General features: G+C 44.8%; 5 protein-coding genes across 14 annotated transcripts; 3 read left to right on the top strand and 2 right to left on the bottom strand.

Annotated features, from left to right (window-relative positions):
* The first annotated feature begins 179 nt into the window (after positions 1–179).
* Positions 180–13,595, top strand: RhoGAPp190 (Rho GTPase activating protein p190). 7 transcript variants are annotated; one of them, NM_001272729.1, is made up of 16 exons: positions 180–243; positions 2,504–3,796; positions 3,937–4,619; positions 4,943–5,525; positions 5,605–5,783; positions 5,849–6,091; positions 6,157–6,222; positions 6,730–6,855; positions 7,934–7,978; positions 8,564–9,061; positions 9,495–9,728; positions 9,912–9,964; positions 10,043–10,439; positions 10,505–10,636; positions 10,697–10,841; positions 10,926–13,595. In NM_001272729.1, the coding sequence occupies exons 2-16, from the start codon at positions 2,514–2,516 to the stop codon at positions 11,122–11,124; spliced, it is 4,866 nt and encodes a 1,621-aa protein (NP_001259658.1). In that variant the 5' UTR covers positions 180–243; positions 2,504–2,513; the 3' UTR covers positions 11,125–13,595. The 7 variants fall into 7 exon arrangements, with proteins under 7 accessions (NP_001259658.1, NP_001259657.1, NP_728090.1 ...); NM_001272728.1 differs by lacking the exon at positions 6,730–6,855 and having other exon boundaries at positions 180–651; NM_167573.2 differs by lacking the exons at positions 6,730–6,855; positions 7,934–7,978 and having other exon boundaries at positions 180–651; positions 9,495–9,719.
* Positions 13,596–13,738: 143 nt separating this feature from the next.
* Positions 13,739–16,461, bottom strand: CG5800 (uncharacterized protein). Its single transcript, NM_133002.2, has 2 exons — positions 15,988–16,461; positions 13,739–15,911 (listed from the first exon to the last, which is right to left on the bottom strand). Exons 1-2 carry the CDS (start codon positions 16,372–16,374, stop codon positions 13,818–13,820), a joined length of 2,481 nt encoding a protein of 826 aa, NP_573230.1. The 5' UTR covers positions 16,375–16,461; the 3' UTR covers positions 13,739–13,817.
* A 236-nt stretch (positions 16,462–16,697) lies between these two features.
* Positions 16,698–19,051, top strand: CG8289 (uncharacterized protein). 2 transcript variants are annotated; one of them, NM_001298450.1, is made up of 3 exons: positions 16,698–17,400; positions 17,768–18,168; positions 18,389–19,051. In NM_001298450.1, the coding sequence occupies exons 1-3, from the start codon at positions 16,816–16,818 to the stop codon at positions 18,408–18,410; spliced, it is 1,008 nt and encodes a 335-aa protein (NP_001285379.1). In that variant the 5' UTR covers positions 16,698–16,815; the 3' UTR covers positions 18,411–19,051. The 2 variants fall into 2 exon arrangements, with proteins under 2 accessions (NP_001285379.1, NP_573229.1); NM_133001.3 differs by having other exon boundaries at positions 17,765–18,168.
* Positions 19,052–19,232: 181 nt separating this feature from the next.
* ND-24 (NADH dehydrogenase (ubiquinone) 24 kDa subunit) lies at positions 19,233–20,653 on the bottom strand. Of its 2 annotated transcripts, NM_133000.3 has the most exons (4): positions 20,563–20,653; positions 20,282–20,488; positions 19,634–20,152; positions 19,233–19,479 (listed from the first exon to the last, which is right to left on the bottom strand). In NM_133000.3, exons 2-4 carry the CDS (start codon positions 20,318–20,320, stop codon positions 19,309–19,311), a joined length of 729 nt encoding a protein of 242 aa, NP_573228.1. In that variant the 5' UTR covers positions 20,321–20,488; positions 20,563–20,653; the 3' UTR covers positions 19,233–19,308. The 2 variants fall into 2 exon arrangements, with proteins under 2 accessions (NP_573228.1, NP_001285378.1); NM_001298449.1 differs by lacking the exon at positions 20,563–20,653 and having other exon boundaries at positions 20,282–20,421.
* A 41-nt stretch (positions 20,654–20,694) lies between these two features.
* On the top strand, positions 20,695–22,951 carry corolla. Of its 2 annotated transcripts, none has more exons than NM_001298448.1 (4): positions 20,695–20,860; positions 20,931–21,215; positions 21,373–21,560; positions 21,613–22,951. In NM_001298448.1, exons 1-4 carry the CDS (start codon positions 20,743–20,745, stop codon positions 22,678–22,680), a joined length of 1,659 nt encoding a protein of 552 aa, NP_001285377.1. In that variant the 5' UTR covers positions 20,695–20,742; the 3' UTR covers positions 22,681–22,951. The 2 variants fall into 2 exon arrangements, with proteins under 2 accessions (NP_001285377.1, NP_573227.1); NM_132999.3 differs by having other exon boundaries at positions 20,925–21,215.
* The last annotated feature ends 123 nt before the right edge of the window (positions 22,952–23,074 follow it).

Raw genomic sequence — 23,074 nt, 5'->3', positions numbered from 1 at the left:
ATTAATTGAGTTTAAATTTGGCGCCTCAAATAAATATATAACTACGCAGCTGTTATCGGAATCTACTTTTATCGATAATATACTTTGGTTAGCGAGTACACATACCAGATATATCTATCGTTCCCGGCCATGCCACCCATACGCGTATCGGGTTATCGATAAAAACTAACAAGCATCGACATTAGTTCCAGCTCTAGTTTTTGTTGTTGTTAAATTAAAGCTCGGATGTGAATTACAATAATTGTGAGTAGCGTTCGTGCGTGCGTAATATGCGAATCGACTGGCATTCGGCATTGAGTTTTGTGTTTTGATTCCTGAATCGAGTCAGGACGTATCTGACCTGCTTTTTCAGTGTGCGTTTACGATGCTGATTCGTAATTGTCCTTTGTATACGTTGTGTACGCGCTGCTCCTCTCTCCTCTCGCTCTCCCTCTCCCGCTCTCCCTTGTCTTGAGTGTGTGCGCCTGCTGTGTGCGTGTGTGTGAGTGAGTGAGAGTTCCATGGTGGGAAAATAATTATTAAAGCAAATACAACAAATACAATTGCTTAGTATTTTGTCAAGTGACTGGCTGGAAAAGCCAAGAAGCACGGGCTTCAAGAAAAAGTGTCGCCGAGGCGGATTAAACTTGAATTCTTTGTGCGCAGCTGCAGGTAATTGTTCACACACACAGAACCCACGCACACACACGCAGCCAGCGAGCACGCAGAGAGAGCGAGATGCCCCGCTGCTGGGAGTGTGTGCGCCAGAGCGGGATGGCTAGGCGGATGCGGCAACAGTGTTTTTCTTTTCTGCAACAAATCTTAAAATTCGTTTCCAAAAATTGTATGGTGTTTTGTCTCTCGTCTTTGCGCTCTGCCGCTCCCGCCGCGCCCGTTTGTGTTTTTGTAATTGTACCGTTGCACATGCACTTGCAGTACTCTCTCTTCTCCTCCCCTTCCTCCTTTCTTTTTGCCTTTGTCGTTGTTGTTATCACTGGATCGTTGCTCTCCGTTTCTTGCGCTGTGGCTGTTGTTGTTGTTAGTTGTTAGTTGTTGTTGTGCAGCGCGGAGAATGTACAGGAAATCTGTTGCAGATCCAATTTCGCTTCTGCGCTGCACTTGCCCAGCATGTGTGTGTGTGTGTTTGCGGTGGTTTGTACGCCGGAAAAACTCAATTAAAGGCCAGTGGGGAATTTATTATTTCCACTCTCATTGAAACGCACAACCACACACACCCACATTGTTGCACTCCCACTCGAGGATAACAGCAACAAATTGGAGTGCACTAGCAACAGCAACAACAAACACATTCACATCCGAATCCACCCACGCGCTCTCTCTACTTTCCACTCTCAGTCGCTCGTGCTCGCTCACTCTGACTCTGATTCTCTCTCTTTAGAGAGTTGCGCCGTGTCGTTTGCAGCACCAAAAGAAGCGCTGCGACAGAACAACCGCCGCAGTCAGGACGGAAAAAGGATTTGTTGCAGACTGACTTTCCCTACTTGCCGAAAATGTTGTATAAAAACTAGCCATATAAATAAATACAAAGATCAAACTAGCAACCCAAAAGAAAGCAGGTAAAAAAGAGCCCTGTGCATTTTTTGTGAAATCGCGATTCGCGTATATTATTCGCTGGCCAAAAATCACATGGAATGAATTTTCGGGCAGCGCCGGCATAAGAAAATCGCTTGCGCGTTTTTCTTCTCCGTTTCTTTTTTTTTTTTTGTCACATCGCAGCAGCCAATCTCTCGCTCTCGCTCTCTCGTGTTTTTGGACCCCCAATCCGTGGATGTATCCGTAACTGCGTAGTTGTAGCCAAAAGGAACTCATGACAAAGTCCTAGACTGGCGAAAAGTGTGCGGAAATGTGAAGGTCCTGCGGCCAATTGGAGCAGACGGCGCGGAGGACACGGGGCGATTCTCCAACTCGAAGGTTATCTTGGATAATAGTCATCGGCTGGCATCGCAAGCCAGCCATTTGCCGTGAAAAAGTGACCAGAAATCGACGGTTTTCCATTCCGTGTGTGTCCGGAGAAACTGAGAGGTTATCCCTGAATATCCAAAGATATCCATAAGCTGACGTTTTCACGAAAACACATTTGTATATATCGAGCCGAGCCAAGGTCTATTCTACGCTATTTTTCTTTCGTATATCCCTATAATAAGGAATATATCTTTATGTGAAATCCTGAAAAGCATATTATCCATATGCATATTATCCTTTTCATACAACGTTAACAGGTTATCTCCTGTGATATTTTAAAATATTACCTTAACAACCGATTGAATGAATCAATTTGCGATGGATACAATGTTACAACATTGTGTCATGTTGATAGGCATGTGAGGAAAAGCGCCAGTAGATAACACCTTATCGATATGATAAGGCACAATCATACATTTGAACGAAAACACCTGCAGAATACCAAATCCGGAATTACCTATTCCATAACACTTTTAGCATTTATCTGCGAGTCTATAAGCCAGGTATCTAATTCTCTCCTTCGACTTTTGAATCCTTGCAGGAACGTCAAGATGCGTCAGTTTAACATCTCGGTCATTGGACTATCCGGGACCGAAAAGGACCGCGGGCAGGTGGGAGTGGGCAAGTCATGCCTGTGCAACAGATTCATGCGCCCGATGGCCGACGACTACTTCATCGATCACATATCAGTGCTTAGCCAAAGCGACTTTAGTGGCCGGATCGTGAACAACGACCACTTCCTTTACTGGGGCGATGTGCGCAAGACGACGGAGGAGGGCGTCGAGTACCAGTTTAATATCATCGAGCAGACGGAGTTCATGGACGACTCCACGTTCCAAGCCTTTAAGGTGGGAAAGATGGATCCATACTCAAAGCGGTGCACGGCCACCAAGGTCTTCTCCGCGGAGAAGCTAATGTACATATGCAAGAATCAGTTGGGCATCGAGAAGGAGTACGAACAGAAAGTCATGCCCGATGGCCGGCTCAGTATCGATGGCTTTGTTGTCGTCTTCGACGTTAGTCCAGTGCCCAATCGCAGTGTGGAGAAGCAGGTGGAGTTCGTGCAGAATGTCATCGCAACCATACTAAAGAACAAGAAGCCACTGGTGCTGGTGACCACAAAGAACGACGACGCTTATGAGTTGTATGTTCGAGAGGCGGAGAAAATTAGCCAGCGAAAGGACTACAAGAGCACTGTGCAGCTAATCGAGACGTCGGCCCACGAGAGCATCAACATCGATTTGGCATTCCTCCTGCTCGCCCAGATGATCGACAAGGTTAAGAACCGTGTCAAGATCATCTCCTACCAGGAGTCGGCCAAGTCACGCAAAGAACTGCTGGACACACGATCCGAGGCGGTGACGCGACTAATACGCAACCAGATCACCGACTATCACGTCCTGTGGTCGCAGGGCTCCAAGATGCTGTCACAGTATCGCGAGTGGAACGAGTTCCTCAACATATTCGGCCACGAGGCCGGCCAAAAGCTATTCCGGCGGCACATGAAGAAGCTGCGCGACGATCATCTGAACAAAAAACTGCATCAGTACTTGGATAAGTTTGCCCTGGCCCTGGAGTACCTGCTGCCGGACATCGGGGCTTTGAATATCAGCGATGACGATGCTTGGGAGTGCGCCAGGAACTATCTGCAGAATCACATCGAGTTCGAGCAGTACTTCTTCGAGTGCCCGCAGGCCTCGTGGACGGAGCTGGTGGACATGGACGAGGCGGAGGATGAGGCCCGCATTCCCTTTGATGTGCTAGAGACTTCCGAGGCAGAGACTGTCTTCCGTAACTACTTGAACTCGGTGCAGCAGGACAAGAAAAAAATTGGGTGAGTTCAGACCAAACGTGTAATTTCATTAAGGCATTTTACAAATGTAATGTATTTTACTGTAATTACTGTATTCATTGATTCATTGAACTCTCAGTTATATATAAAACCTTTCTATACCATTATATAATCATCCATAGATGGAAGCAGCAATTCAAAATGCTACTTGAGGAGTCGGGCTTTGTGACGCCCGGCAAGCAGCTGTCGGAGGTGCGCGTCCTCTTCATGGGACGCGAATGCTTTGAGGCGCTTTCGGAGCACGACTGCCAGCAGATCTACGACATTCACCAGGACGACATCATTGAAAAGAGCAAACAGAATTTTGTGGAGCTGCTGCTGGAACATGCTCAATATTTTCTACAGTTCAAGAACGTTGACAACATCACTCAGGAAGATGTGCGCCAGATAACCGATGTCATACAGGAGGATTCACGCTACAAGATGCTCGATCGCTTGGACCAGGAGCGGCGGTTGATGCTTGTCCAGCACCTGCGCTTCATCCACTGCCCCATCCGCGATCACTGCCCATTCTTTTACAACTGTGTGGATAGCCTGATTGAGGAGGTGTTGTCCGACAAGTCGGCCAGCAACCACAAGACGCCCAGCGGCGGTGGCTGGAAGAGTTCCGGCAGCGGCAGTGACCGCACGCTCAATCTTCTGATCGTGGGCTCCGAGCACCTGGCCAGCGATCTGCTCAACGACATCCGCATATGTACCGGTAGCAAGGGCGAGTACATCTACGAGAACCAGACGTATTATCTCAATTACCGAATCGCCAACGGCGACATGGAGGCCTTCAAGGCCATAGATGTCTACTCGAGTGGTAGGTTTTGGGTTTCATAGAATCTCAAATAGGGGCTGGCACCTTTTAATAAGTAAAGCTCACTCAAGTAATTGCACTTAATTGGCCTGCTGCTCAATATGCTCCCAAGATATAGTAGTTAGCTAATTAACGGACTAACGAATTTCTATTGCTGGCATATGATATCATATTGCTTACTCACAGCCTTTAGATTTTGAATTACTTATTGCTTACTGATGATTGTTTTTGCTTAATGGAAAAAGATTGACATACCTGCCATATGACACAAAGAAATGTGTTAATCGTCCCAAGTACTGAAACTAAGAAATTTCGATTCTTTGCAGGTCTTATTTGCGTGTACTCCAATCAGCAATCTTTTGAGACGCTCAAGGATAACTTGGAGCGCACGTTGCTCTGCAACCTGGAGCTGGAGGACAAGTTCGAGAATCTGCCGATCGTGCTGGTTTACCAGCCACAGGATCTCAAGGAGAACGAGGTGGAATACTTGCGCAACGAGGGCATGCGCCTGTCGGAGATGCTGCACTGCGACTTCATCGATCATACGCAAAATCATCAGAAGTATGTCTATGATATACTTAACATAGTCATCCTGTCGCTAAAGCTGACTGAGATGAAGAGCTACGAGCCGTATCCCTCCAATCACACCGACCTGCGCATCCTGTGCTGCATCTTTTGTGGCGATCAGTATGACATCGAGAACATTGTCCAGCCGCTGGTGGAGGAATCGACGCTGGTCAAGGCCAACGAGCACTCCATCATTGTCGACGTCTTTATTGGCGATGCCAAGCGACGGGTCGAGTTTATACTTTCCTCATATCATGGCACTAGCCAGTACCGCGATGAACTAATCCATGGCTATATTTACTTTTACTCGACCAAGCGTCGATCTTCGTTGGCAAATCTAAGGTGAGTTAACTTATCTAATACGATCTAAGGCAATTTCAAGCATTAAAGAATTTTTTTTCTTTTCATTCCATGTGTTTAGCATCCTGGCAGCCCAGAATGCCAATATTCCATTGCAGATTATCGCGGTGACCGAGAGCGGGGGCGTTAATGCGTTCTTCAACAGCGATATTTGCCAGTTTCTGATCACCGAGGGCAATGCGGTGGCCGATCGCTTCAAGGGCAGCTTTATGACCTTCTCGGCGGATCAATATGTCAAGTGTAAGTGAATGGAACTATGGAACGAATTAGAGGCTTCGAATCTAACATTGTTTCTCGTTTTACAGTTGCGTTCTATAATCCATTCCTGAAGACAGCCTGGGACAACAAGTACGAGGTGGAGAACCTGCATGTGGAGGAGTCAATTACTTTGGATTCGGGCGAGGGCACGCTGGAGAACTCGGTTAATCAGATGCCACGCCCGCCGCCGCGCCACGAGAGCTACATGCTGTCCAATACGCTGGGAACCGACGGTTCCGGCAGTGAGAATTACGAAATGGCTCCAACCCGATCTCTCAACTCATTAAATGGTGAGTCATTCCATCGAGCCAATGTTGTCGGCAGCCCTCCTAACCGCTCATCATTCGATTTGCAGAAGAAAGAGATATATCATTAGATGAAATCTACGATGACAACGAAAAGCCGAAGCACCTGCATCAAAGTAAGTTCCATGCTGGCCACTAATCCCACACGACCAAGCCAAAAGACCCCACCTAAAGCTAAACCAAACCCAATAACAATAACAAAAAGAAACCAAACTCATTCAGAATTCGTGGTCCATAGCCAATGAACTATATATATATATATATATATTATACATACCCATATACGATATAATTATCCACGTATGAATATTCATCCATTCCATCATCCGAACCATTCATTCATTCATTTATTCATCCATCCGATTCATTGCCAACTCGTGGATATCGAGATCATGCCATTTCCATGCCATACCATATACTTATATGCGCCATATCTATCTATATCATATATATAATGATTATTATTAATTAACGATTAACCTTAACCATTTTTTATCGATTTATCTCTGTGTGTGTATTTGTTGTTGTCGTTTTGGCTATTGCAAATCAAATTATTTGCTCTCAAACAAACAAAATACTCAATCGAAAAAAAAAAAACAAAAAACAAAACGAAAATATATAAGGATTCCAGATATTCCCTCCTCCAACAACTCCTCCAGAGCCAGCCCCTCCAGATCATCAGCTCATTACATGCACATATAAGAGTCAATTCGTTTCGGCTTCAGAATCAAGTTTGGAAGAAATAACATGTAATCTAACTATTTGAATATATTTCTCCTCTATTCTCGTTTATATCTCTTATCTCTATCTCTATCTCTATCTGTCTCCCTCTATCTCGTTATCATCCCCTAGAGTTTTGAATTATTTTTTTTTTGGTTTCCTTGTTGTGATCACTCGAAAAAACACCAACGAATCTTCACCAACCAACCCGTCAATCCTCTCCTGAATCACTCTTTCTTCCCTTTGATTCTTCATTTTCGGGTAAAGCTGGTGAGGTCCCATCCTTACAGAGAAGTATATCCTAATTTTTTTGAATTGTTTTGCAAATATTTCGTTTGAAGTGTAAAAAAAAATAGGAAGCGAATAGACTCGAACTATGATGGATTGTTTATAAAGCTCTGTAAATAGTTTGTAATATACAATGTTAGCAATTTGTCGAATGGTATATTGCAGAATTGTGATAAAGTTGCATATGCATATTGACGAGAAAGTGTATATATATATAAATTCTCCTTCGAGTTGTTATGTAGATTAAAATAATGTAGAAATCGCCCAACGTATATTGGTATAATACCATGTAGGCCAAGTTGAGAAAGATCTAGATTTTGACAGTATGCTTTTCTGGCATCCTCTGCAAGGATAACTCACCAGATCTATCCAGGCGATCTTAATCAATCGAATCAACTTTCATTCGCTCCACCACCTGAATGTTTCTACCCGCTCCTCCCGGTTTTTTTCCCCGAATGTTCTTTTGCTATGTTAACTCCTTGGTTTTCGTAAGCTCTTCAGTTCCGTGCGCCCGTACTGTCTGCCAGTAATGCTGTTTATGTATATATATTCCGTGTGCCCATGTCCACCATATAGCCATGTTGCCATGGTCTCCGACCCACGACCCCTGCTAAAAAGCAAATCCAAATCCCCATATCGATGGGAATCGATTGTACAGATGTTCTTTCGTTCGTTTGCTGTTCCCCACGTTCTCCTTTTGCTTTGCTCAATCTGTTCCTCTTCATTTTTTTGTGAAATCACTCGTCGGAACTTGAATCCATTTCAAATCTGATGAATCCGGTGTGTTTGCTCTCGTTTTTCTCATTTCCCGACAAGCAGCGGATGTCAGCGGGTCCAAGGATTCACTGGCCACCCATGATGCAGGTTAATCTCACGATTCACTTACGTTCTAGACACTAGATTAAGTCGCTTTTTTTTTTTTTTTGTTGTGTTCAAACTTGCAACCGAAGCACTGCCTGAATATCCAATCAAACCAAAACCAAATCCAATCCCCGGCACGAATCCCCCGAGTTTATTTAGCTGCCTGCCCCTGTAACTTATTGCATTTTTTGCATATATTCGTTAAATGCTGCACAATTTCTTGAATATAAAATGAATAATATTGTAGTTGCGTGAATAAGCTAGACTTGAATCGTTTTTATTCAGATCAATTCAAAAAGTATTTCAATTCTCCAGTTACTCAGTTATTCATACGCACTTAGAGTGTACTTAATAAATGAATAGATTTCTATATTCAAATGATTTATAATGAATTAGTAATATGCGTATATTTTTACTGTATGTGAGCTCGCATACATATTAATTTATTCGTTTTATATCAAGTAAGAATTGTGCCCCAGACCGATGCATTTATAGTTTGAGAAGTTTCCACGAGAAGAATCTCCTTCGATTGGGCTAATTGTGAATCTGTGCTTCTCTCGCCCAACTCAACTTGCGTGGATAATTTAGAGTGGCTGGAGGACAAGAGCGATGGGCGACGCAACATGAACAAGAATTTGATTTGGAACAACTTCAGCGGATCCACACATGCCTACACCACCGGTCGCCGTCACATCGACTCCAATTTGAACAAAATCCGCCCGAAGGGACCCAGTCAAACGCTCAAAGTGGGCGAGGCGCCCAGTCGCAATTGCCCGGCCATGAGCTCCTCCACCTTCACCCTGCCCACGCAGCAGCCGGGCAAGCTGAACATGAAGAACTTCCAGCTGGTCAGCGATGCGGTGGCCAAGATGAATTTCACCGGCTCCGGTTCGGGTTCGGGTTCCGGCTCGGGATCGGGCAGCACTGGACTGGGCCTGGGTCTGGGCTCCGGCAGTGGCTGCATGGGTGATTCGTTTTTGGAGCCGGTCGACAAGGACGGCAAGCGCTACGATCATGCCCAATTGGATGGCGAGGATGAGGATTCCGAGGAGCTCGCCGAGTACGAGCAGATCTACGAAAATGAAGGTATTGATGCCAGGGACACTACTTTGCAGCTCCATCATCGTTTCGCTAGTACTAACTATCTGCTCCTCGCCCACTAACACTCACCCAAATCACTCACCCTGCACACCGACAAGCTGATGACTCCACGAACTTGATGCTAACAGATCGAAATTATATATATATTTGAATTTCATTAACACTCGAATGTTTTTTTTTTTTTTAATCTCTTTATCGAAAAGATCGTATTTGTATTTAAGATATTATTTAAATTTTGCCGTCGTTTTGTTTCACAACTTTGCTTTGAAATGATAGGATCAAGTTCCTTTTGGAGATTGCACCATTGATTCTCGTACAAAGCATTGTCCTTTGTCCCTCGCTCCTCGTTGCGCCAACGCAATCATCTCCGCACCAAGTGGAATGCACTTCTCACACCAATCTTTCATGTCATCCGCAGACTGCACCGAATCGGACAGCTGTGCCAGTTCCACGGAGCGACGGGTGCGCCAGCAGAATGCCTACTATAAGGCCAGCAAGAAGCCGGTGGCCGCCAAGAAGCAGAAAAAGAAGAAGGTGGCAATTCCGGTGCAGACACCGCGTGTTCCTCCGTTCGGCTCGTATGTGAGTCCGCCGGAGATTCCGCTGCACTACCAGCGCATGGCCGTTGGCGGCAGCGGGCCAGGTGAGAAAAGTATGTGTCGTGATTTGTGTTTTCTGTTTATATTGTATCTATGTTCATATTTGTGTATTTCTTCACCGGAAGCTGGCAAACTGTCTGTGTCTAGAAAATCTTTACAACTAAATTTAATTTATTTCTTAACCAAACACAAATACATAATATCTAATTGATTTTATATTCTTTGAATTTTCGCAGAGAAACCAGAGCCATGTGTTCCCGAGTTCATGAAGAGTGACAAGTCGCCAGAGGTGAGTGTCCGTCTTTGACATAATATCTTCTATTATCCAACTTAACCATTGACCATTGTTATCCTCCACCGCCTGCAGTATTCCATGGTGCCAGAACTGGCGGGTGCCGGCATCTTCGGTGCAGAGAATCTGCCCGAGTACAACATGAACCAGGCCAAATGCTTGAAGGACTTTGAGAAGCTGGAGAAGCGGCGCATCAAAGAGGAAACGGCCAGGCAGCGCAAACTACAGGAGAAGGAGAAGGAGCAAGAGAAGAAGCTCAAGCGCAAACTAAAGCAGAATGCCAAGGGCCTGGTTGAATCCGCGGAGGCGCAATTCGGCAAGCTGATGATTACCTCCGAGCAAGGCGAGATCCCCATCTTCCTCAACAAGTGCGTCGAGTTTATCGAGAAGGAGGGCCTCGACTCCGAGGGCATTTATAGGGTGCCCGGAAGTAGGGCGCATGTCGACATGTTGTTCCAACGCTTCGAAGAGGGTAAGTGTGTCCTACGGACCTCAGGCCTTACAGGTACAACAAATTTATGATTTTTTCAAATGCAGATACCAATACTGAGATTGATGCGCTCGACATTCCCGTCAATGCCGTGGCCACGGCACTGAAGGACTTCTTCTCCAAGCGCCTGCCTCCGCTGTTCAGCAAGGACATCATCAAGGAGCTGGAGGAGATTGCCGGTATGTAGCAACCATAATGCACTCACTTCGAACGCGGCTCTAACTCCATTTTCCGTGAAGGCTCGCGAGGCGTCGGCAATTCCAAACTGAATGTGGAGGTCAAAACGGACCGAAGTTGCCGCTTGATAGCTTTAAAATCGCTGCTCCAGAAGCTGCCGCCCATCAACTTTGCCATACTCAAATACATATTCCAACACTTTGTGCAGTAAGTTGGGGGGGGGGGGGGGACGTTTGGGGAATCCACTGTCTGTGATTCGTTGATACTTACATTTTTTTATGCTCCACACAGCGTATCAGACAATTCGAAGCTGAATAGCATGGACAGCAAGAACTTGGCCATTTGCTGGTGGCCGACACTCATACCCATCGACTTCACCGACATGGGCCACTTCGAGCAGCTGCGTCCGTATCTGGAGGACATTGTCCAGACAATGATTGACCAGTTCCCGTATCTGTTCTGCGGCAAGGATGCTTTTGTCATGGTCTAGGCCTAGATCCCCGCCAGGCCATGGCACACTTGGACTTCTACTTGACCGCCGGACGCGAAGCCAAAACGAGATAGTTAGATTCAATGTGCGTTTGTGTATGAATGTGGGCCATGTGCCAGTGCCATGTGTGCCATGTGTGCTTTGTGTTTTTTGGGTGAACTAAGGAGCATATTAGTAATAGCCATAGAGAGAAGATAGCAGGAGGAAGCTGGAGGAGGCAGGAGGCGTTAGCAGGAGGCAGCCCATCGATCGATCGATTCATTCAAATGAGGATCAGCAGCCAGGCATATACATATTTATAATAGTATATAATATACTTGGGTCTATTGTGTGCAGTGTGTGATTAGTGATTCCTGATTGTGTGTGCGAGCGAGACAACAGAACTTGGCTAAGTAGGGTATATTTATTTTTTATATATACAATATATATTTTGTATCGATGGCTTTGTTGTGTTTCCGTGATATATGTAAACGCGTCAAGTATTTTCTCTGTGTGGTGGTGCGTCCCCCTTGTCGTTGAATCCATTGAGTGAGACCTCCCCTCGCCGCCCCCCACTCCCCGCCCCTCGGCCACCGCCAGTCTACTCCTCCTCCTCCTCCTCCTCCCCTGCCATCCGCCACCCACAAACGCTCCACCCATCTCGAGGGGCGGGGCGGGGGCGCCAACGACAAACGCACAACAGCAAGAACAAGAAAATGACTAAAAACTAAAACAAAACAAAAAAAGAAAAATAAGAGAAAAAGAAAACCAAGCGATATATATGTGAAAGCATGGGGAGATATCTAGTAGGATGTCAGCAGGAAGATGGTTAAATAAAATTTACTGTGTATCTGTGTATGTTATAAATGTAATTGTAATTGTGTGTTTAAAATAATGCGCGATCAGCCAACAAATTTTCACATATGTAAACACAATAGCGATAATGCTAGATATATGATATATATATATATATTTAAATACCACTAAATGTCTGTGTGTCTAGTATAGGAGAAAGTAGGAGAGGTGGAGCCGTAGGAGCAGGGGGAGGGGGAGAGAAAGGATGAGCGAAGCGAAGTAAGGAATACACTATAAACAAAATGCAAAAAAAAAGCAACCAATAAGAACAACAGAGCAAAATCTAATTTTCGAGCTAAACTAAATGTGCATCTCAGTGTGTGTGTCTGTCTGTATATGTATGTTTGTCATCCAACTAGATATACACTATATAATTATATAGCTACCATATAAGCAAAAAATGATAATTACTGCGGCAAAGGAAATCTCCCACAAAAACTACAAATAAAGTTAATAATAAAAACTAAAAACAAAAAACAAATATACAAAGCGAGCGAAGTGAAATAAAACTCAACTTTCCCCCACACTCGAAACTCCGATGATTGTCTAATTGATATTTGCATTAGCCAGGCATATAATCCTTAATGTAATACTCTCTATCTGTCTCTCAAAAAACCAAAACCAAATTCTGTGTGTGTGTGTGTATGTGTGTGTGTGTGTGTGTACCGTATCGAATTAGTGAAAAACAACAACAAATTATACAATTTCTAACCATGTACGCATATATTTTAACTAAAACCAGCGAGCAGCAGATTTTCCACAAACGCAATTTCCACAGGCAGAAGGAACGACTAAAAAATGCAAAATGCAAATCGTAAACAATTGTAGACAACATACGCCTAAGTGTTATTCCTTGTAATTGAGTATTAATTTTTTATATACAAACCGAAACCTAATTACATACATATATAATTGTGTATCTTGTGTCTGAAACGGACCTCAAACTCAAAGCAAGAAAATAACGCGAGATCTGTTGCCAAACAAAAGAAAACAAAACAAAATAAAAACAGAAGAAATAAGCACTCCAAATGAAATTTACAACAAATAACGAGAGAAAAAGAAAAGAACAGAAAAACTTAACCATTATATAGTATAATTTGTATAGATGTGTGTCTATTGCATTATTTGTACACGTACATATATACGCTAAACTGAAACAAAAACATAAAACATTGAAAAAAAAAACAAGCAAATATGTCTAAACGAAACGAAACAAAGCAAAAAAAAAAGCAAAACAAATCGAACAAAAAAAATTGTAATTGACGTGATGTGTAATGATATTTTTAAAAGCAAATTTTATGCCACGCCCATGCCACGCAGCCACGCCCCCTTTTCAAACCGAAAAGAAGTCTCCTCCCTCTCCCCATCAAAAACCAAACCCTTCCCGCGCAGAATCCAGCGAATCCCCGTACCGCCACCCCCGTCCGAACTCCACCACTCACATCCACGTTGCGGATTCTGGATGCCGGATACGCCAAGTCAGATGGGTGACCACCGCTCCTGGGCTCCATCCGATGGGCTGGTAGCGGTGTGGAGCCGCCACAACCGAAAGACGAGGAAAAACATAATGAAATCAAATCAAACGAAACAAAAGTAATAAATTTGTGGGCATTTTCCAAATATTTGTGAAGCATTTGAAAAGCGACTTTTTACTGGGGATAACAAAAAAGCATTTCAGAACATCCTCAGATGCAAATATATCTTTTTAGCTCCAAACTTCTTTATATAATTAAAGTGAAGTTTCCTTTAATTGAGCCCCATGAAAATAACATCGGTAATTGAAGTATCCATAAAAACAAACTTCTATTAAGCTACACGGTTATTTTTACAAAGTAGTTGGCATTAATTTATTCCCCCACTTAGCTACCCAAAAGACTGGCCGCTATGGCCTCCGTGTCCATTAGAGTCATCTTGTTCGTCAGCTTGGACTTTTTGTAGGCGGGTTCATCGTCGGAGACGTCGTCGTCGTCGCCGTCGCTGTCGTCAGCTTTCTCGTCATCGGATGCATCGCTGGACTCTGATTTGGATTCATTTCGATCCGAAGCGTTAGGCTTATTTTTGTAAACCTTATCGGGATCCGGCAGCCAGGAGAGGTCCACTGAATGGTCACTCTCACTGCCAGCATCGTCCGCATTGTCATCGTCCTGTTGCTCCTCTTCGTCGTCGCTGCCCTTGGCCTCCTCCGCCTTTTTCCGCAGCTTCTCGCGCTGCAGTTTGTGGCGCTTCTTGACCAGCTCCCGGAATCGCTGCTTGTCATATTGATCCTCCTCGGTGAGTAGCGCCTTGGACAGCACTAGATTAATGCCTCCATCGTCGTCGTCTTGGTTCACTGTTCTTTGCCTGGCACTCAAGGCCTTCATTTGGCTGCGATCATCTGCCATAGTTTCGCCCTCGTCATCGAACTTCAGCTTGGAGTTGACCTGCAGATTCTTCTTCAGCGCCTTCTTGGCCAGCGAGGCCTTGGTTACCAGCTTCTCGCGCTTGGGTACCACAAGTGGGGCCTCTGCCTCATTCTCAGTGTCATCCTCTTCGTCCAGCTTCACTGGCTCTCCTTCCACATCGTGATCCTTACGTTTCACCTTGATAAAGTCTTCGTCATCACTGTTCTCTTCATCCTCGTCACCGCCGCCAAAGCTCTGCTGCTTGGTCAGCTTGCTGAGCAATGGATTGATCGATTTTGCGTTATCACCCTGTTCTTTCTGCTGCTGTAGCTGCTTCTGGCGCCACAGGAATTTTTCGAGGAAGGGAACACGCGGCGTAACCGCCAAGCCGAGCGATTGGGCAAATGCATCTAGATCCAGGCTGAACACATTAAACAAGCGCTTGTTGCGCATCAGGAACACGGATTTTATGTAGGAGAGGAAGGCGCGCTGGGCGGTTGCCCTCAGTTCGGGAAATTGGGCCAGAAAGGCCTCGATCTTGACGCGCGGAGAGAAGAGCTTCTTGGGATCGATTTGCACACAACGAATGTCGATATTCAACTGTTCCTTAAGCGCACTAATCATGTACTCCTCCTCGCTGGGTGTCAAAACCAACAGACACTCGCCGCGTGTCTTGTTCCGCGCAGATCGTCCAGCTCGATGAATGTACTGTGAAACATCCTCCGGGCAGTCCAACTGCACCACCCAATTGACGGCAGGAAAGTCCAGACCGCGCGATGCCACATCAGTGGAGAACATAACGACGTGGCTCTTGCGAAGGAAATCCTCGTAGATGGCAATGCGACGATCCTGATGGAGCGTTCCATAGAGAGCCAGCAGCGGGCTACCCGGCCGCAGTTTACAAAATATCTCGTACAGGTACTTGGCCTGCTTGCAACTGGCCACGAACACAATGATCTTCTGCTTCAAATGGTTCTTGATGAACGACCACAGCATGGTGATCTTGTCCTCCAGGTTCAACACCACATAACTCTGCTGCAAAAGCTCAGGAACTGCCAAGACAGCTGTGTTCGGAGTCTTCTTCGTGCTGGCGCTGGGCTCTTCTCTTGGCGTCGCTCCTCCGTAGCCTACGTAGACCGGATCCTTTAGATTAAGCCTCGCCAAATCCTGCACCGTATTCGTTTGCGTGGCCGAGAATAGCAGCGTTTGACGCACTGGTGGGAAATTTTCTATGATTGAATTCAGGGTCTTCTGGAAACCCATATCCAAACAGCGATCGGCTTCATCCAGGACCAACATCTCCATGGTGCTCGTATTAAAGAGAGGATTCTCGTCCATGTGCTGCAGCAGCCTTCCGGGTGTGCAGATCAGTATGTTGCACTGGTCCATGCGAGTGCGCTCGAACTTCAGGTTCTTGCCTCCGATGATGAGGCCGGCGGAGAAGTCGTGGTGCTTTCCCACCTTCTTTAGGGTCTCGAAGATCTGGTAGGCTAGCTCGCGGGTGGGCGAGATGATGATAGCGCCAACGCCATCGGTGCGCGACCATTTGTTCATGAACAGATGCTCCAGAACCTGCAATAAATGGACCATTGCATATATAACTTACAGCCGGCAATTTCTTTCGAAGAAGGGACGAGGACCAACTTACGGGTATGAGAAAGGCCAGTGTCTTGCCACTGCCTGTGATGGCCGCGCCCAGCACATCCTTGCCCTGCAGTGCGGGTCCAATGCTGTCCCGCTGCACCTGCGTGGGATGCACGAATTTGGACTCCGCCAGTGCCTTTTGGGTCTTCTTGGACAGCGGAAACTGGGCGAACTTCTTAATGGCAGTAGCATCGATCTCTGCGTATTTGGTCTTGAGGTCCTGGATCTCCGCTTCGGTGGCGGCCAGTCGCGACTTGTTGATCTCCTGGCGCGGACGCTTCTGGCTGTTGTCGCCGCTTTTCCGGCCACCACCAGCTCCTTTGAACGTGCCGGATCCCGGCTTGAAACGCGAACCCGGTTTGCCGGGTCCCTTGGGTTTCTGGCGCTGCATACCCTCTGTTTATTGACCAAAATGCGGTCGTTTCGAAACGTATTGAAATTCGCACGCGGTTGGAATTAGGGATGAGAGAAGAAACGATTATTCAATCGATTAATTCGCATTTCAAGTCGAATGTATCGACCACTAATTTGTATTACCGTTTCTAGAAATTTGGAAAGAATTAATTTTCTTACTTTCTTACTTCGATTCGATCTCGGGATCTCGATTGATAAACATTAAATAAATATTCCCAGGAAATATAAATATATATATATTTATAAAACTGCATATCCCGACTTCGTGATTTTTTGTTTCTTGCAGTCTGGTAACACTGCCAAGTGTACAGTCGTCAAAAAACTCTATAAAGAATTTGTTTTGCTGGTACGCGGCAATTGAAATCGCCACCGTAGAGCAAATTGGACGTTGTCACACAACCGGATAAACAAGTGCATTATGGCCAAGGCGAGTAAGAAGGTGGCAGAAAGTAAGCGCAGGAACGGAGTCGCCAACGAGAGCGAAAACGAGGAGATTGACCAGCAAAAGTCCAATGGGACAGGTCGATCGTCCAGGAAGACGCCGAACAAACGAAAGGCCAAACTGACTGTGGCCTCTGACAGCGAAGACAGCGATTGCCAGACCTCTACCTCCAACGTGGATGTACCAGCTGCAAGGAACAAGCGCAAGGTGGGCAAGGCCAGGAACGCCACCACTTCGCCCCGCAAAAATGGCAAAAAAATCGTTATAGAGGATTCGGATGATGATGCTAATCATTCCGATGTAGACCCTAGTGCCGACAGTTCGCCAAGGAAGCCAAATATCAAACGCCAGACACGGCGATCCGTGCGCGGTGAAACGGAAGATAGCAATGAACTGCCCTCCACCTCCAAAGCCTCTGCACATGCATCAAGTCCGATCAAGAAGCGCAAGCTGAGCAGGGCTTCGACTTCTTCCGTCAAAAATGGCAAGAAGGTTGCTGAAAAGGATTCGGAATCCGATGTCGATGCTGGAACAGAGGATGAGAAATCAGCTCAACCCCAGGTGAGACATCAATTCGAGAAATCAAAAAATACTAGACCCAATTAGATATTGAACCCTCAGTAAATTCTACGAAATTCTAGTCAGCAATTACAAAACATTGAGACTCAAAACCTTTCGAAAAGGTTAGATTATGATGACTGTACTATTATTCGAAATCATTAGCGCTAACTGGCGTACATATAAAAATGTATGCTTTTAAAACATTACACTGAAACGCTGATGAGAAAGTGTAGTCAGTTGAGAGTAATTTCGTTATATGGCGGTTATCTTGGCCAAAAATGCCTCATACTTTAAGATTCATTTTATTTATAGGACAGTATTTTGATCAATGAAGTCCAACTTTTTTATCTTTGCTGCTTTGCAGAAGGTTGCAGCTAAATCGAAGTCCTCGCCAAACGCTAAGAAGGCTAAGGGACGTGGTCGACGGAACGCCGGCACCAAGAAAGCCGACGATTCAATCGACCCAGAAAAGCAATGGGAAGTCGAAAAAATTCTTGATCACGTTGCCACCAAGGAGGGCGACATGTTTAAGATCCGATGGAAGAAGTATGGACCGAAGGATGATTCCTGGGAGCCGAGTAAGAATCTGGCGTGCGATGCGCTTATCGAAAAGTTTATGCGGAAACAAGCAACCCAGGAGAACGTGGACGTTAAGGAGCTGCGCGAATCGCCCAAGAAGACCGAGCGCCTCGTCGATGAATGCTATCCCAGGACAAATCTGCACAATCGTATTGAACGCTCCTCGAAGCGCTCTTCCGCCAAAAACCGGTGCGTTTAATATCTCTATATACACAATAAGGTTAGAATAACGACACAGCTGTGAAGTATTAAATTCAGTTATTCCTCAGTTGATACTTTCAGTTTATATTTGCCCGTTTCGTTGCTTAATTTCACGCATTGTGTCTGATTTCTTCATTATTTTGTTTATAGTTTTGATATCCACACTCAACCATGTTACTCATATGTCAATAAACCTTTATACTTTCAGCATTTTCTACGGCGAGGAGTGAGGAAGGGCAACAAGGAAGGAAATCCATGTAGGAATTTAGTACACTTTTTTTTTTTTACATATAATATTACAACACATGCGGACCGAAGTACGCGGAAAGGTGACCCATGGCGGCTCCAGTTAGATTTTAACGGAAAATTTCCCTTATCGTTATTGGTTTTAAAAAAGCTCGCGGGCGGAGCCAATCCACATCATGTCCACAATCCTGACTATTGGCGGACAACTTTACGGGCAACACAAATAACTAAATATTAAATTCGGATTTTAGTACATAAGTAAAAAGGACAGGCAATCGACTGCATCACAGTGCGTACATACATGTAGTATTATATCTGGTTAATTGCACTCAACCAGCGTAGAATGTAAGGCATCATTTCTGTAGCTTTAGTTTTATCCTTTGAGTAATTGATGTTTGTATTGGTCAATTGCCACAGCTGAAAATAGCCTCTCAACTACTCTTCCAATCATCTTAATTCATAATATTCGTTCTTACGTACGTACGCCATTGTACATACAATTATAATGAGCGAACATTATAATTAGTAATGGAACATGCGTACGTATGCAATAGTAAACATCCATTATAATTAGCAATGGGAACCTGCCGTTTCCACTACAAAATAAAATCATTTATTGGTCAAGATATGAAAAACGCACATTTGGCTTGCATTGGGGTTCTGGCGATCTTCCACATCTAATTGAATGTACTAGTATTCTCGAGTTCGTTGGGAGTTATTATTTTATGTGTAACCTTTCAAAATGGAAACTTTCCAATGGAAAGTGAGCATATTTTTAAAAAAAAATCCAAAAATCCTTTATCAATGACCTCTATAAGTTGCTTAACATTTATTTAACTTTCGTTCGACAATCAGTGATAGGTTCTGCTCCTTGCTCATCCTCTACAGACCGGCCTGCAGACCAAAGCCAGGACCCTTGGGCTCCTCGCTCAGGGAAGTGGGCTCGCCCTTTGGCTCGCTGGCAAAGCGTCCGTTGCGTGGCCCAGGGGGCGATATCTTATCCGCCTTCAGGTCGTTCAGGATGTCCTGCATGTCCTTGGATGTCAGATCCTCCTGCAAAGTAAAAAAAAAACGTTAGCAATGTTTGCACAATATAGAGTCGATTTCAGCGCATTAAGATTGAAACGCTGGACGAGGCTGAGAGTGAAACTGGCGTTTCCTACAAACAAATGACCAGGAAACACATTTAGCAATTAGAATTGCTTACATAGTAGTCATCGTTGATCGCCACCATTGGCGCATTGACACAGGCGCCCAAGCACTCGACCTCCGAGATGGTGAACTTCCTGTCCTTGGTGGTGTCGCCGACGCCGATGCCCAGCTGCTTCTTGCAGGTCTCCAGGATGTCGTCCGATCCGCGGAGCCAGCATGGTGTGGTGGTGCACACCTGGATGTGATACTTGCCAGTGGGCTTGCGCATGAACATCGTATAGAAAGTGGCCACCTCGTAGACGCGCATATTGGGCAACTGGAGAATCTCGGCCACCTTGTGCATGGCAGAGATTGGCAGCCAGCCGTACTGGCGCTGTGCCAGATCAAGCAGCGGGATCATGGCGCCGCGCTTGTGCCCCTCCGGATAGATGCTGAGTATGGCCTCCACGCGCTTCTTGTTCTCCGCCGTGAACTCGAACGGGATGTTGGGATTATCCTCCGGTGTGTCGCGATGGACGAACAGATTGTCGCTGGCCCGGGCACTGCTGGTGGCAATTGCCCGGATGTTGGCGCGCTGCAAATAACAACACATATCCTTAATGTTATTGTTTTCCTGTCGCCAATTATATAACTCGGGGAACAGGTTGCCTTCCCTGGTTGACACCGCGAATTACTGGACAGTTTGGATGGCTGCGCTACTCACCACGGCGGCCAGTGTTTTGGAGGCACAGTTTGTCAGCATTCTGGCGTTTCCAAAATAATGAAAAGGCTGAAAATTTGCTCTTATGTTATGTGAAGTCCGTCGGCTGCTGTCAGTTTTTTTTTAACAAGCACCGCTTACAGCTGATTTTCGGCGGAGCGTTTGCCAACACTGGCACTTGTCGTCAGAGATGAGCAAATCTCTACAAATCTTGTACAACATTAATAAAAAAAAGCTTAAACAAATAAAACTTGTAATTAAATTAATATTCAGCGGTACGTTACATTTTTTTATTCCTTTTTAAAATAAGTTTTCTAAAACAGTAAGCGATATATATCGCTGTGACTTCAGTATCTATGACACTTTTCAACAATGATCGCTGTGCCTTAGCATTCGATATCCGATAAATTACTGAACGCGCAAACTTGTAAGCTTATCGGGGGGAAACATTGAACGGACAAAATATGGAAAAATATCCACTTGTCAAAGAATTTATGGGGCAAAATTGGCCAAAAGATACCAAAATGGCGCAGCTCGAGAAGGAACTCAAGAAAAGGAAAGAATTGATCGTCGAGGAGCAGAGTGAGTGGGCATAATGCGCGAATCTCCAAGTAAGATTTATACATACATGTTTCTGCTTGTTCAGTTGTAGGGCCGCGTTTGGAGCAGGTGCTATTCGACCTGACCTTGGTCAAGCAGTGCGCCTTGGTAGTGGAGGATAACGGTGCCGGTATGGCACAGGCCAACACCATGATACAGGACTGTATGTTCCAGATCACGCGAATTGAGGAGCTGCTCGAAATGGCCGGGCTGCAGGACATCCTCTACTACACGGTGCATCGCAAGGAGCAGGAGTTCCAGCGCAAAATTAAGCTGCAGGAGGATTTGGCCGAGCAAGAGAATCAGCAGAACACAATCCTCGAATCGCGCAGCATCGGTAAGATTTTGTATGAGGTATTATTGAATACGGAATCCATTTGAATGCTATATAATCATAAACAATAAAAAACATTTTGTTTAATATTTTTTACCCTATGTGATAGTATAAGTTCATTTGTGTTATTTAAATGATTCTCAAGTAGCTTCTATTTCAGTCCAGGAATTCCGAAAAGAGCAAGCCTTAAAAAAAGAGGCAGATAAGGAGCTAGCCTCAGTGGACGACCAACTGGACCAGTCGGATCGCGAGTGGACAATTACGCTGAGAAGTATGACGGATAAGCTTAATAAGAAGATAGTCAGCGTTTTACAGATGGGAAAGCTGATAAACGAATTGAAGGAAGAGGTGAGTAGCTGCGAAATATCCATTCCAAGTGAATAACTTTTCCGTTTTTCAGTTGCAAAAAAGGAATTTGATTAAAACGGGTGTCACTAAGGGCGCTGAACCAAGTTTGGCTGGTGTTCCATCCGCTAGCACCATTTCACCATTTCAGTCCGCTTCGGATTTCCTCAACAACTTCATCTTTAAGAATATCAGACCAGATGACAATAAATCCATGACGAGCGTGAATAGAGAGATCACTACTAAGAAGCTGGAGACTCCTCTGCGATCCATTTTGATCAAATGCAAGGAGGTCGAGTCTGTTGCCATTTCCAACTCGCCAACAAAGCAAGTGCGTTTTTCTCCCTATCCAGAGATAAGCCATATCGAAGAGGAGAAATTTGAGAAGACCGATTGGCTTTCTCCTTCAGAAGAGGCAGGTGTCCCAAATGCGGAATTAGAAGAGGACAGTGACGAAATGGAGGCCACAGACGAAGATTTTGAGGAAATATCAGAAGAAGAATTCGAAATGGCGCTGAAAGATGAAGGATTTGAGCAGGAGGTAAAAGTAGAAAAGTCAGAAGAGGTTTTGCATCTAGAACAGGATAGATATGATGAGAAATCTGGCTCAGAAGTCGAGGAATCCGTATCGGATGACAAGGAATCCGGAGGGGAGGCTTCAGGAGAGGAGGAGCCGGCTGATGCGGCCAAACAAGTAAAAATCGGCGAAAACCCGAAGACTGATGAGCAGCTATCCAATGAAATTTCCGATAAACCACAAATAATTAGAGTCGACACTCTCTCTCCCTTCAAAAACATATCTTCCTGGGCCAGCGACGATATACCCAGCACCTCCAAGGGCACTCTTAATCGTTTTACTGCAACCCAGTTTATGAACTATGGTAGCAATCGCGATGAAAACGAGGCGCCGCCTTGCAAGCGACTAAAATTGGAGGAGGAGGAGTTCCCAATGAGCCAACCAATGCCGGATTACTTTAAGCATCCGTCGTCCACATTCAACAACTTTGATGATCAATCACTTCGATTCAGCTCGCCCCACAACAATTTTGACGATGATTACCTGCTGAACTTCAGCGATGATAATGATGTTACACCTACTGCCGCCTCGGCGTACATACTTTAAATTGTTAACGTATTTTGGTCAAAAATTAATGTATGTTCTTTATAAGAACGGACAATTAATTAATATCCAGATACTTATTCATTCATTGCCATTTGCAATCAAAAAAAATTTCACTTCAGCTAAATTATTTGTAGCTTTATAATGAAATTAATTTGCGTACATAATATGCATATGTACATTTAAATCATACGTATTCAGTTCGAAAGTGCCGTTTCAGACTTATTCTTCATTTTGTCGTTGCTTATAAACTAATAAAACAATAAATTAAGACAAATTCGTGACTTTAAATATTTAATTTTACTGCAAACAGTAAATTTTACCACTTGCAATAAAATACTTTTCTCATTACAGCATATAAATCTTTATTAAAAATGTATATTATAAAATAGGGGAA

The sequence above is a fragment of the Drosophila melanogaster genome, chromosome X (assembly GCF_000001215.4).
Source record: "Drosophila melanogaster chromosome X".
Classification (NCBI taxonomy): domain Eukaryota; kingdom Metazoa; phylum Arthropoda; class Insecta; order Diptera; family Drosophilidae; genus Drosophila; species Drosophila melanogaster.
Note: the sequence above shows the minus strand (reverse complement) of the source record. Positions and strands in the feature narration are given on the sequence as shown.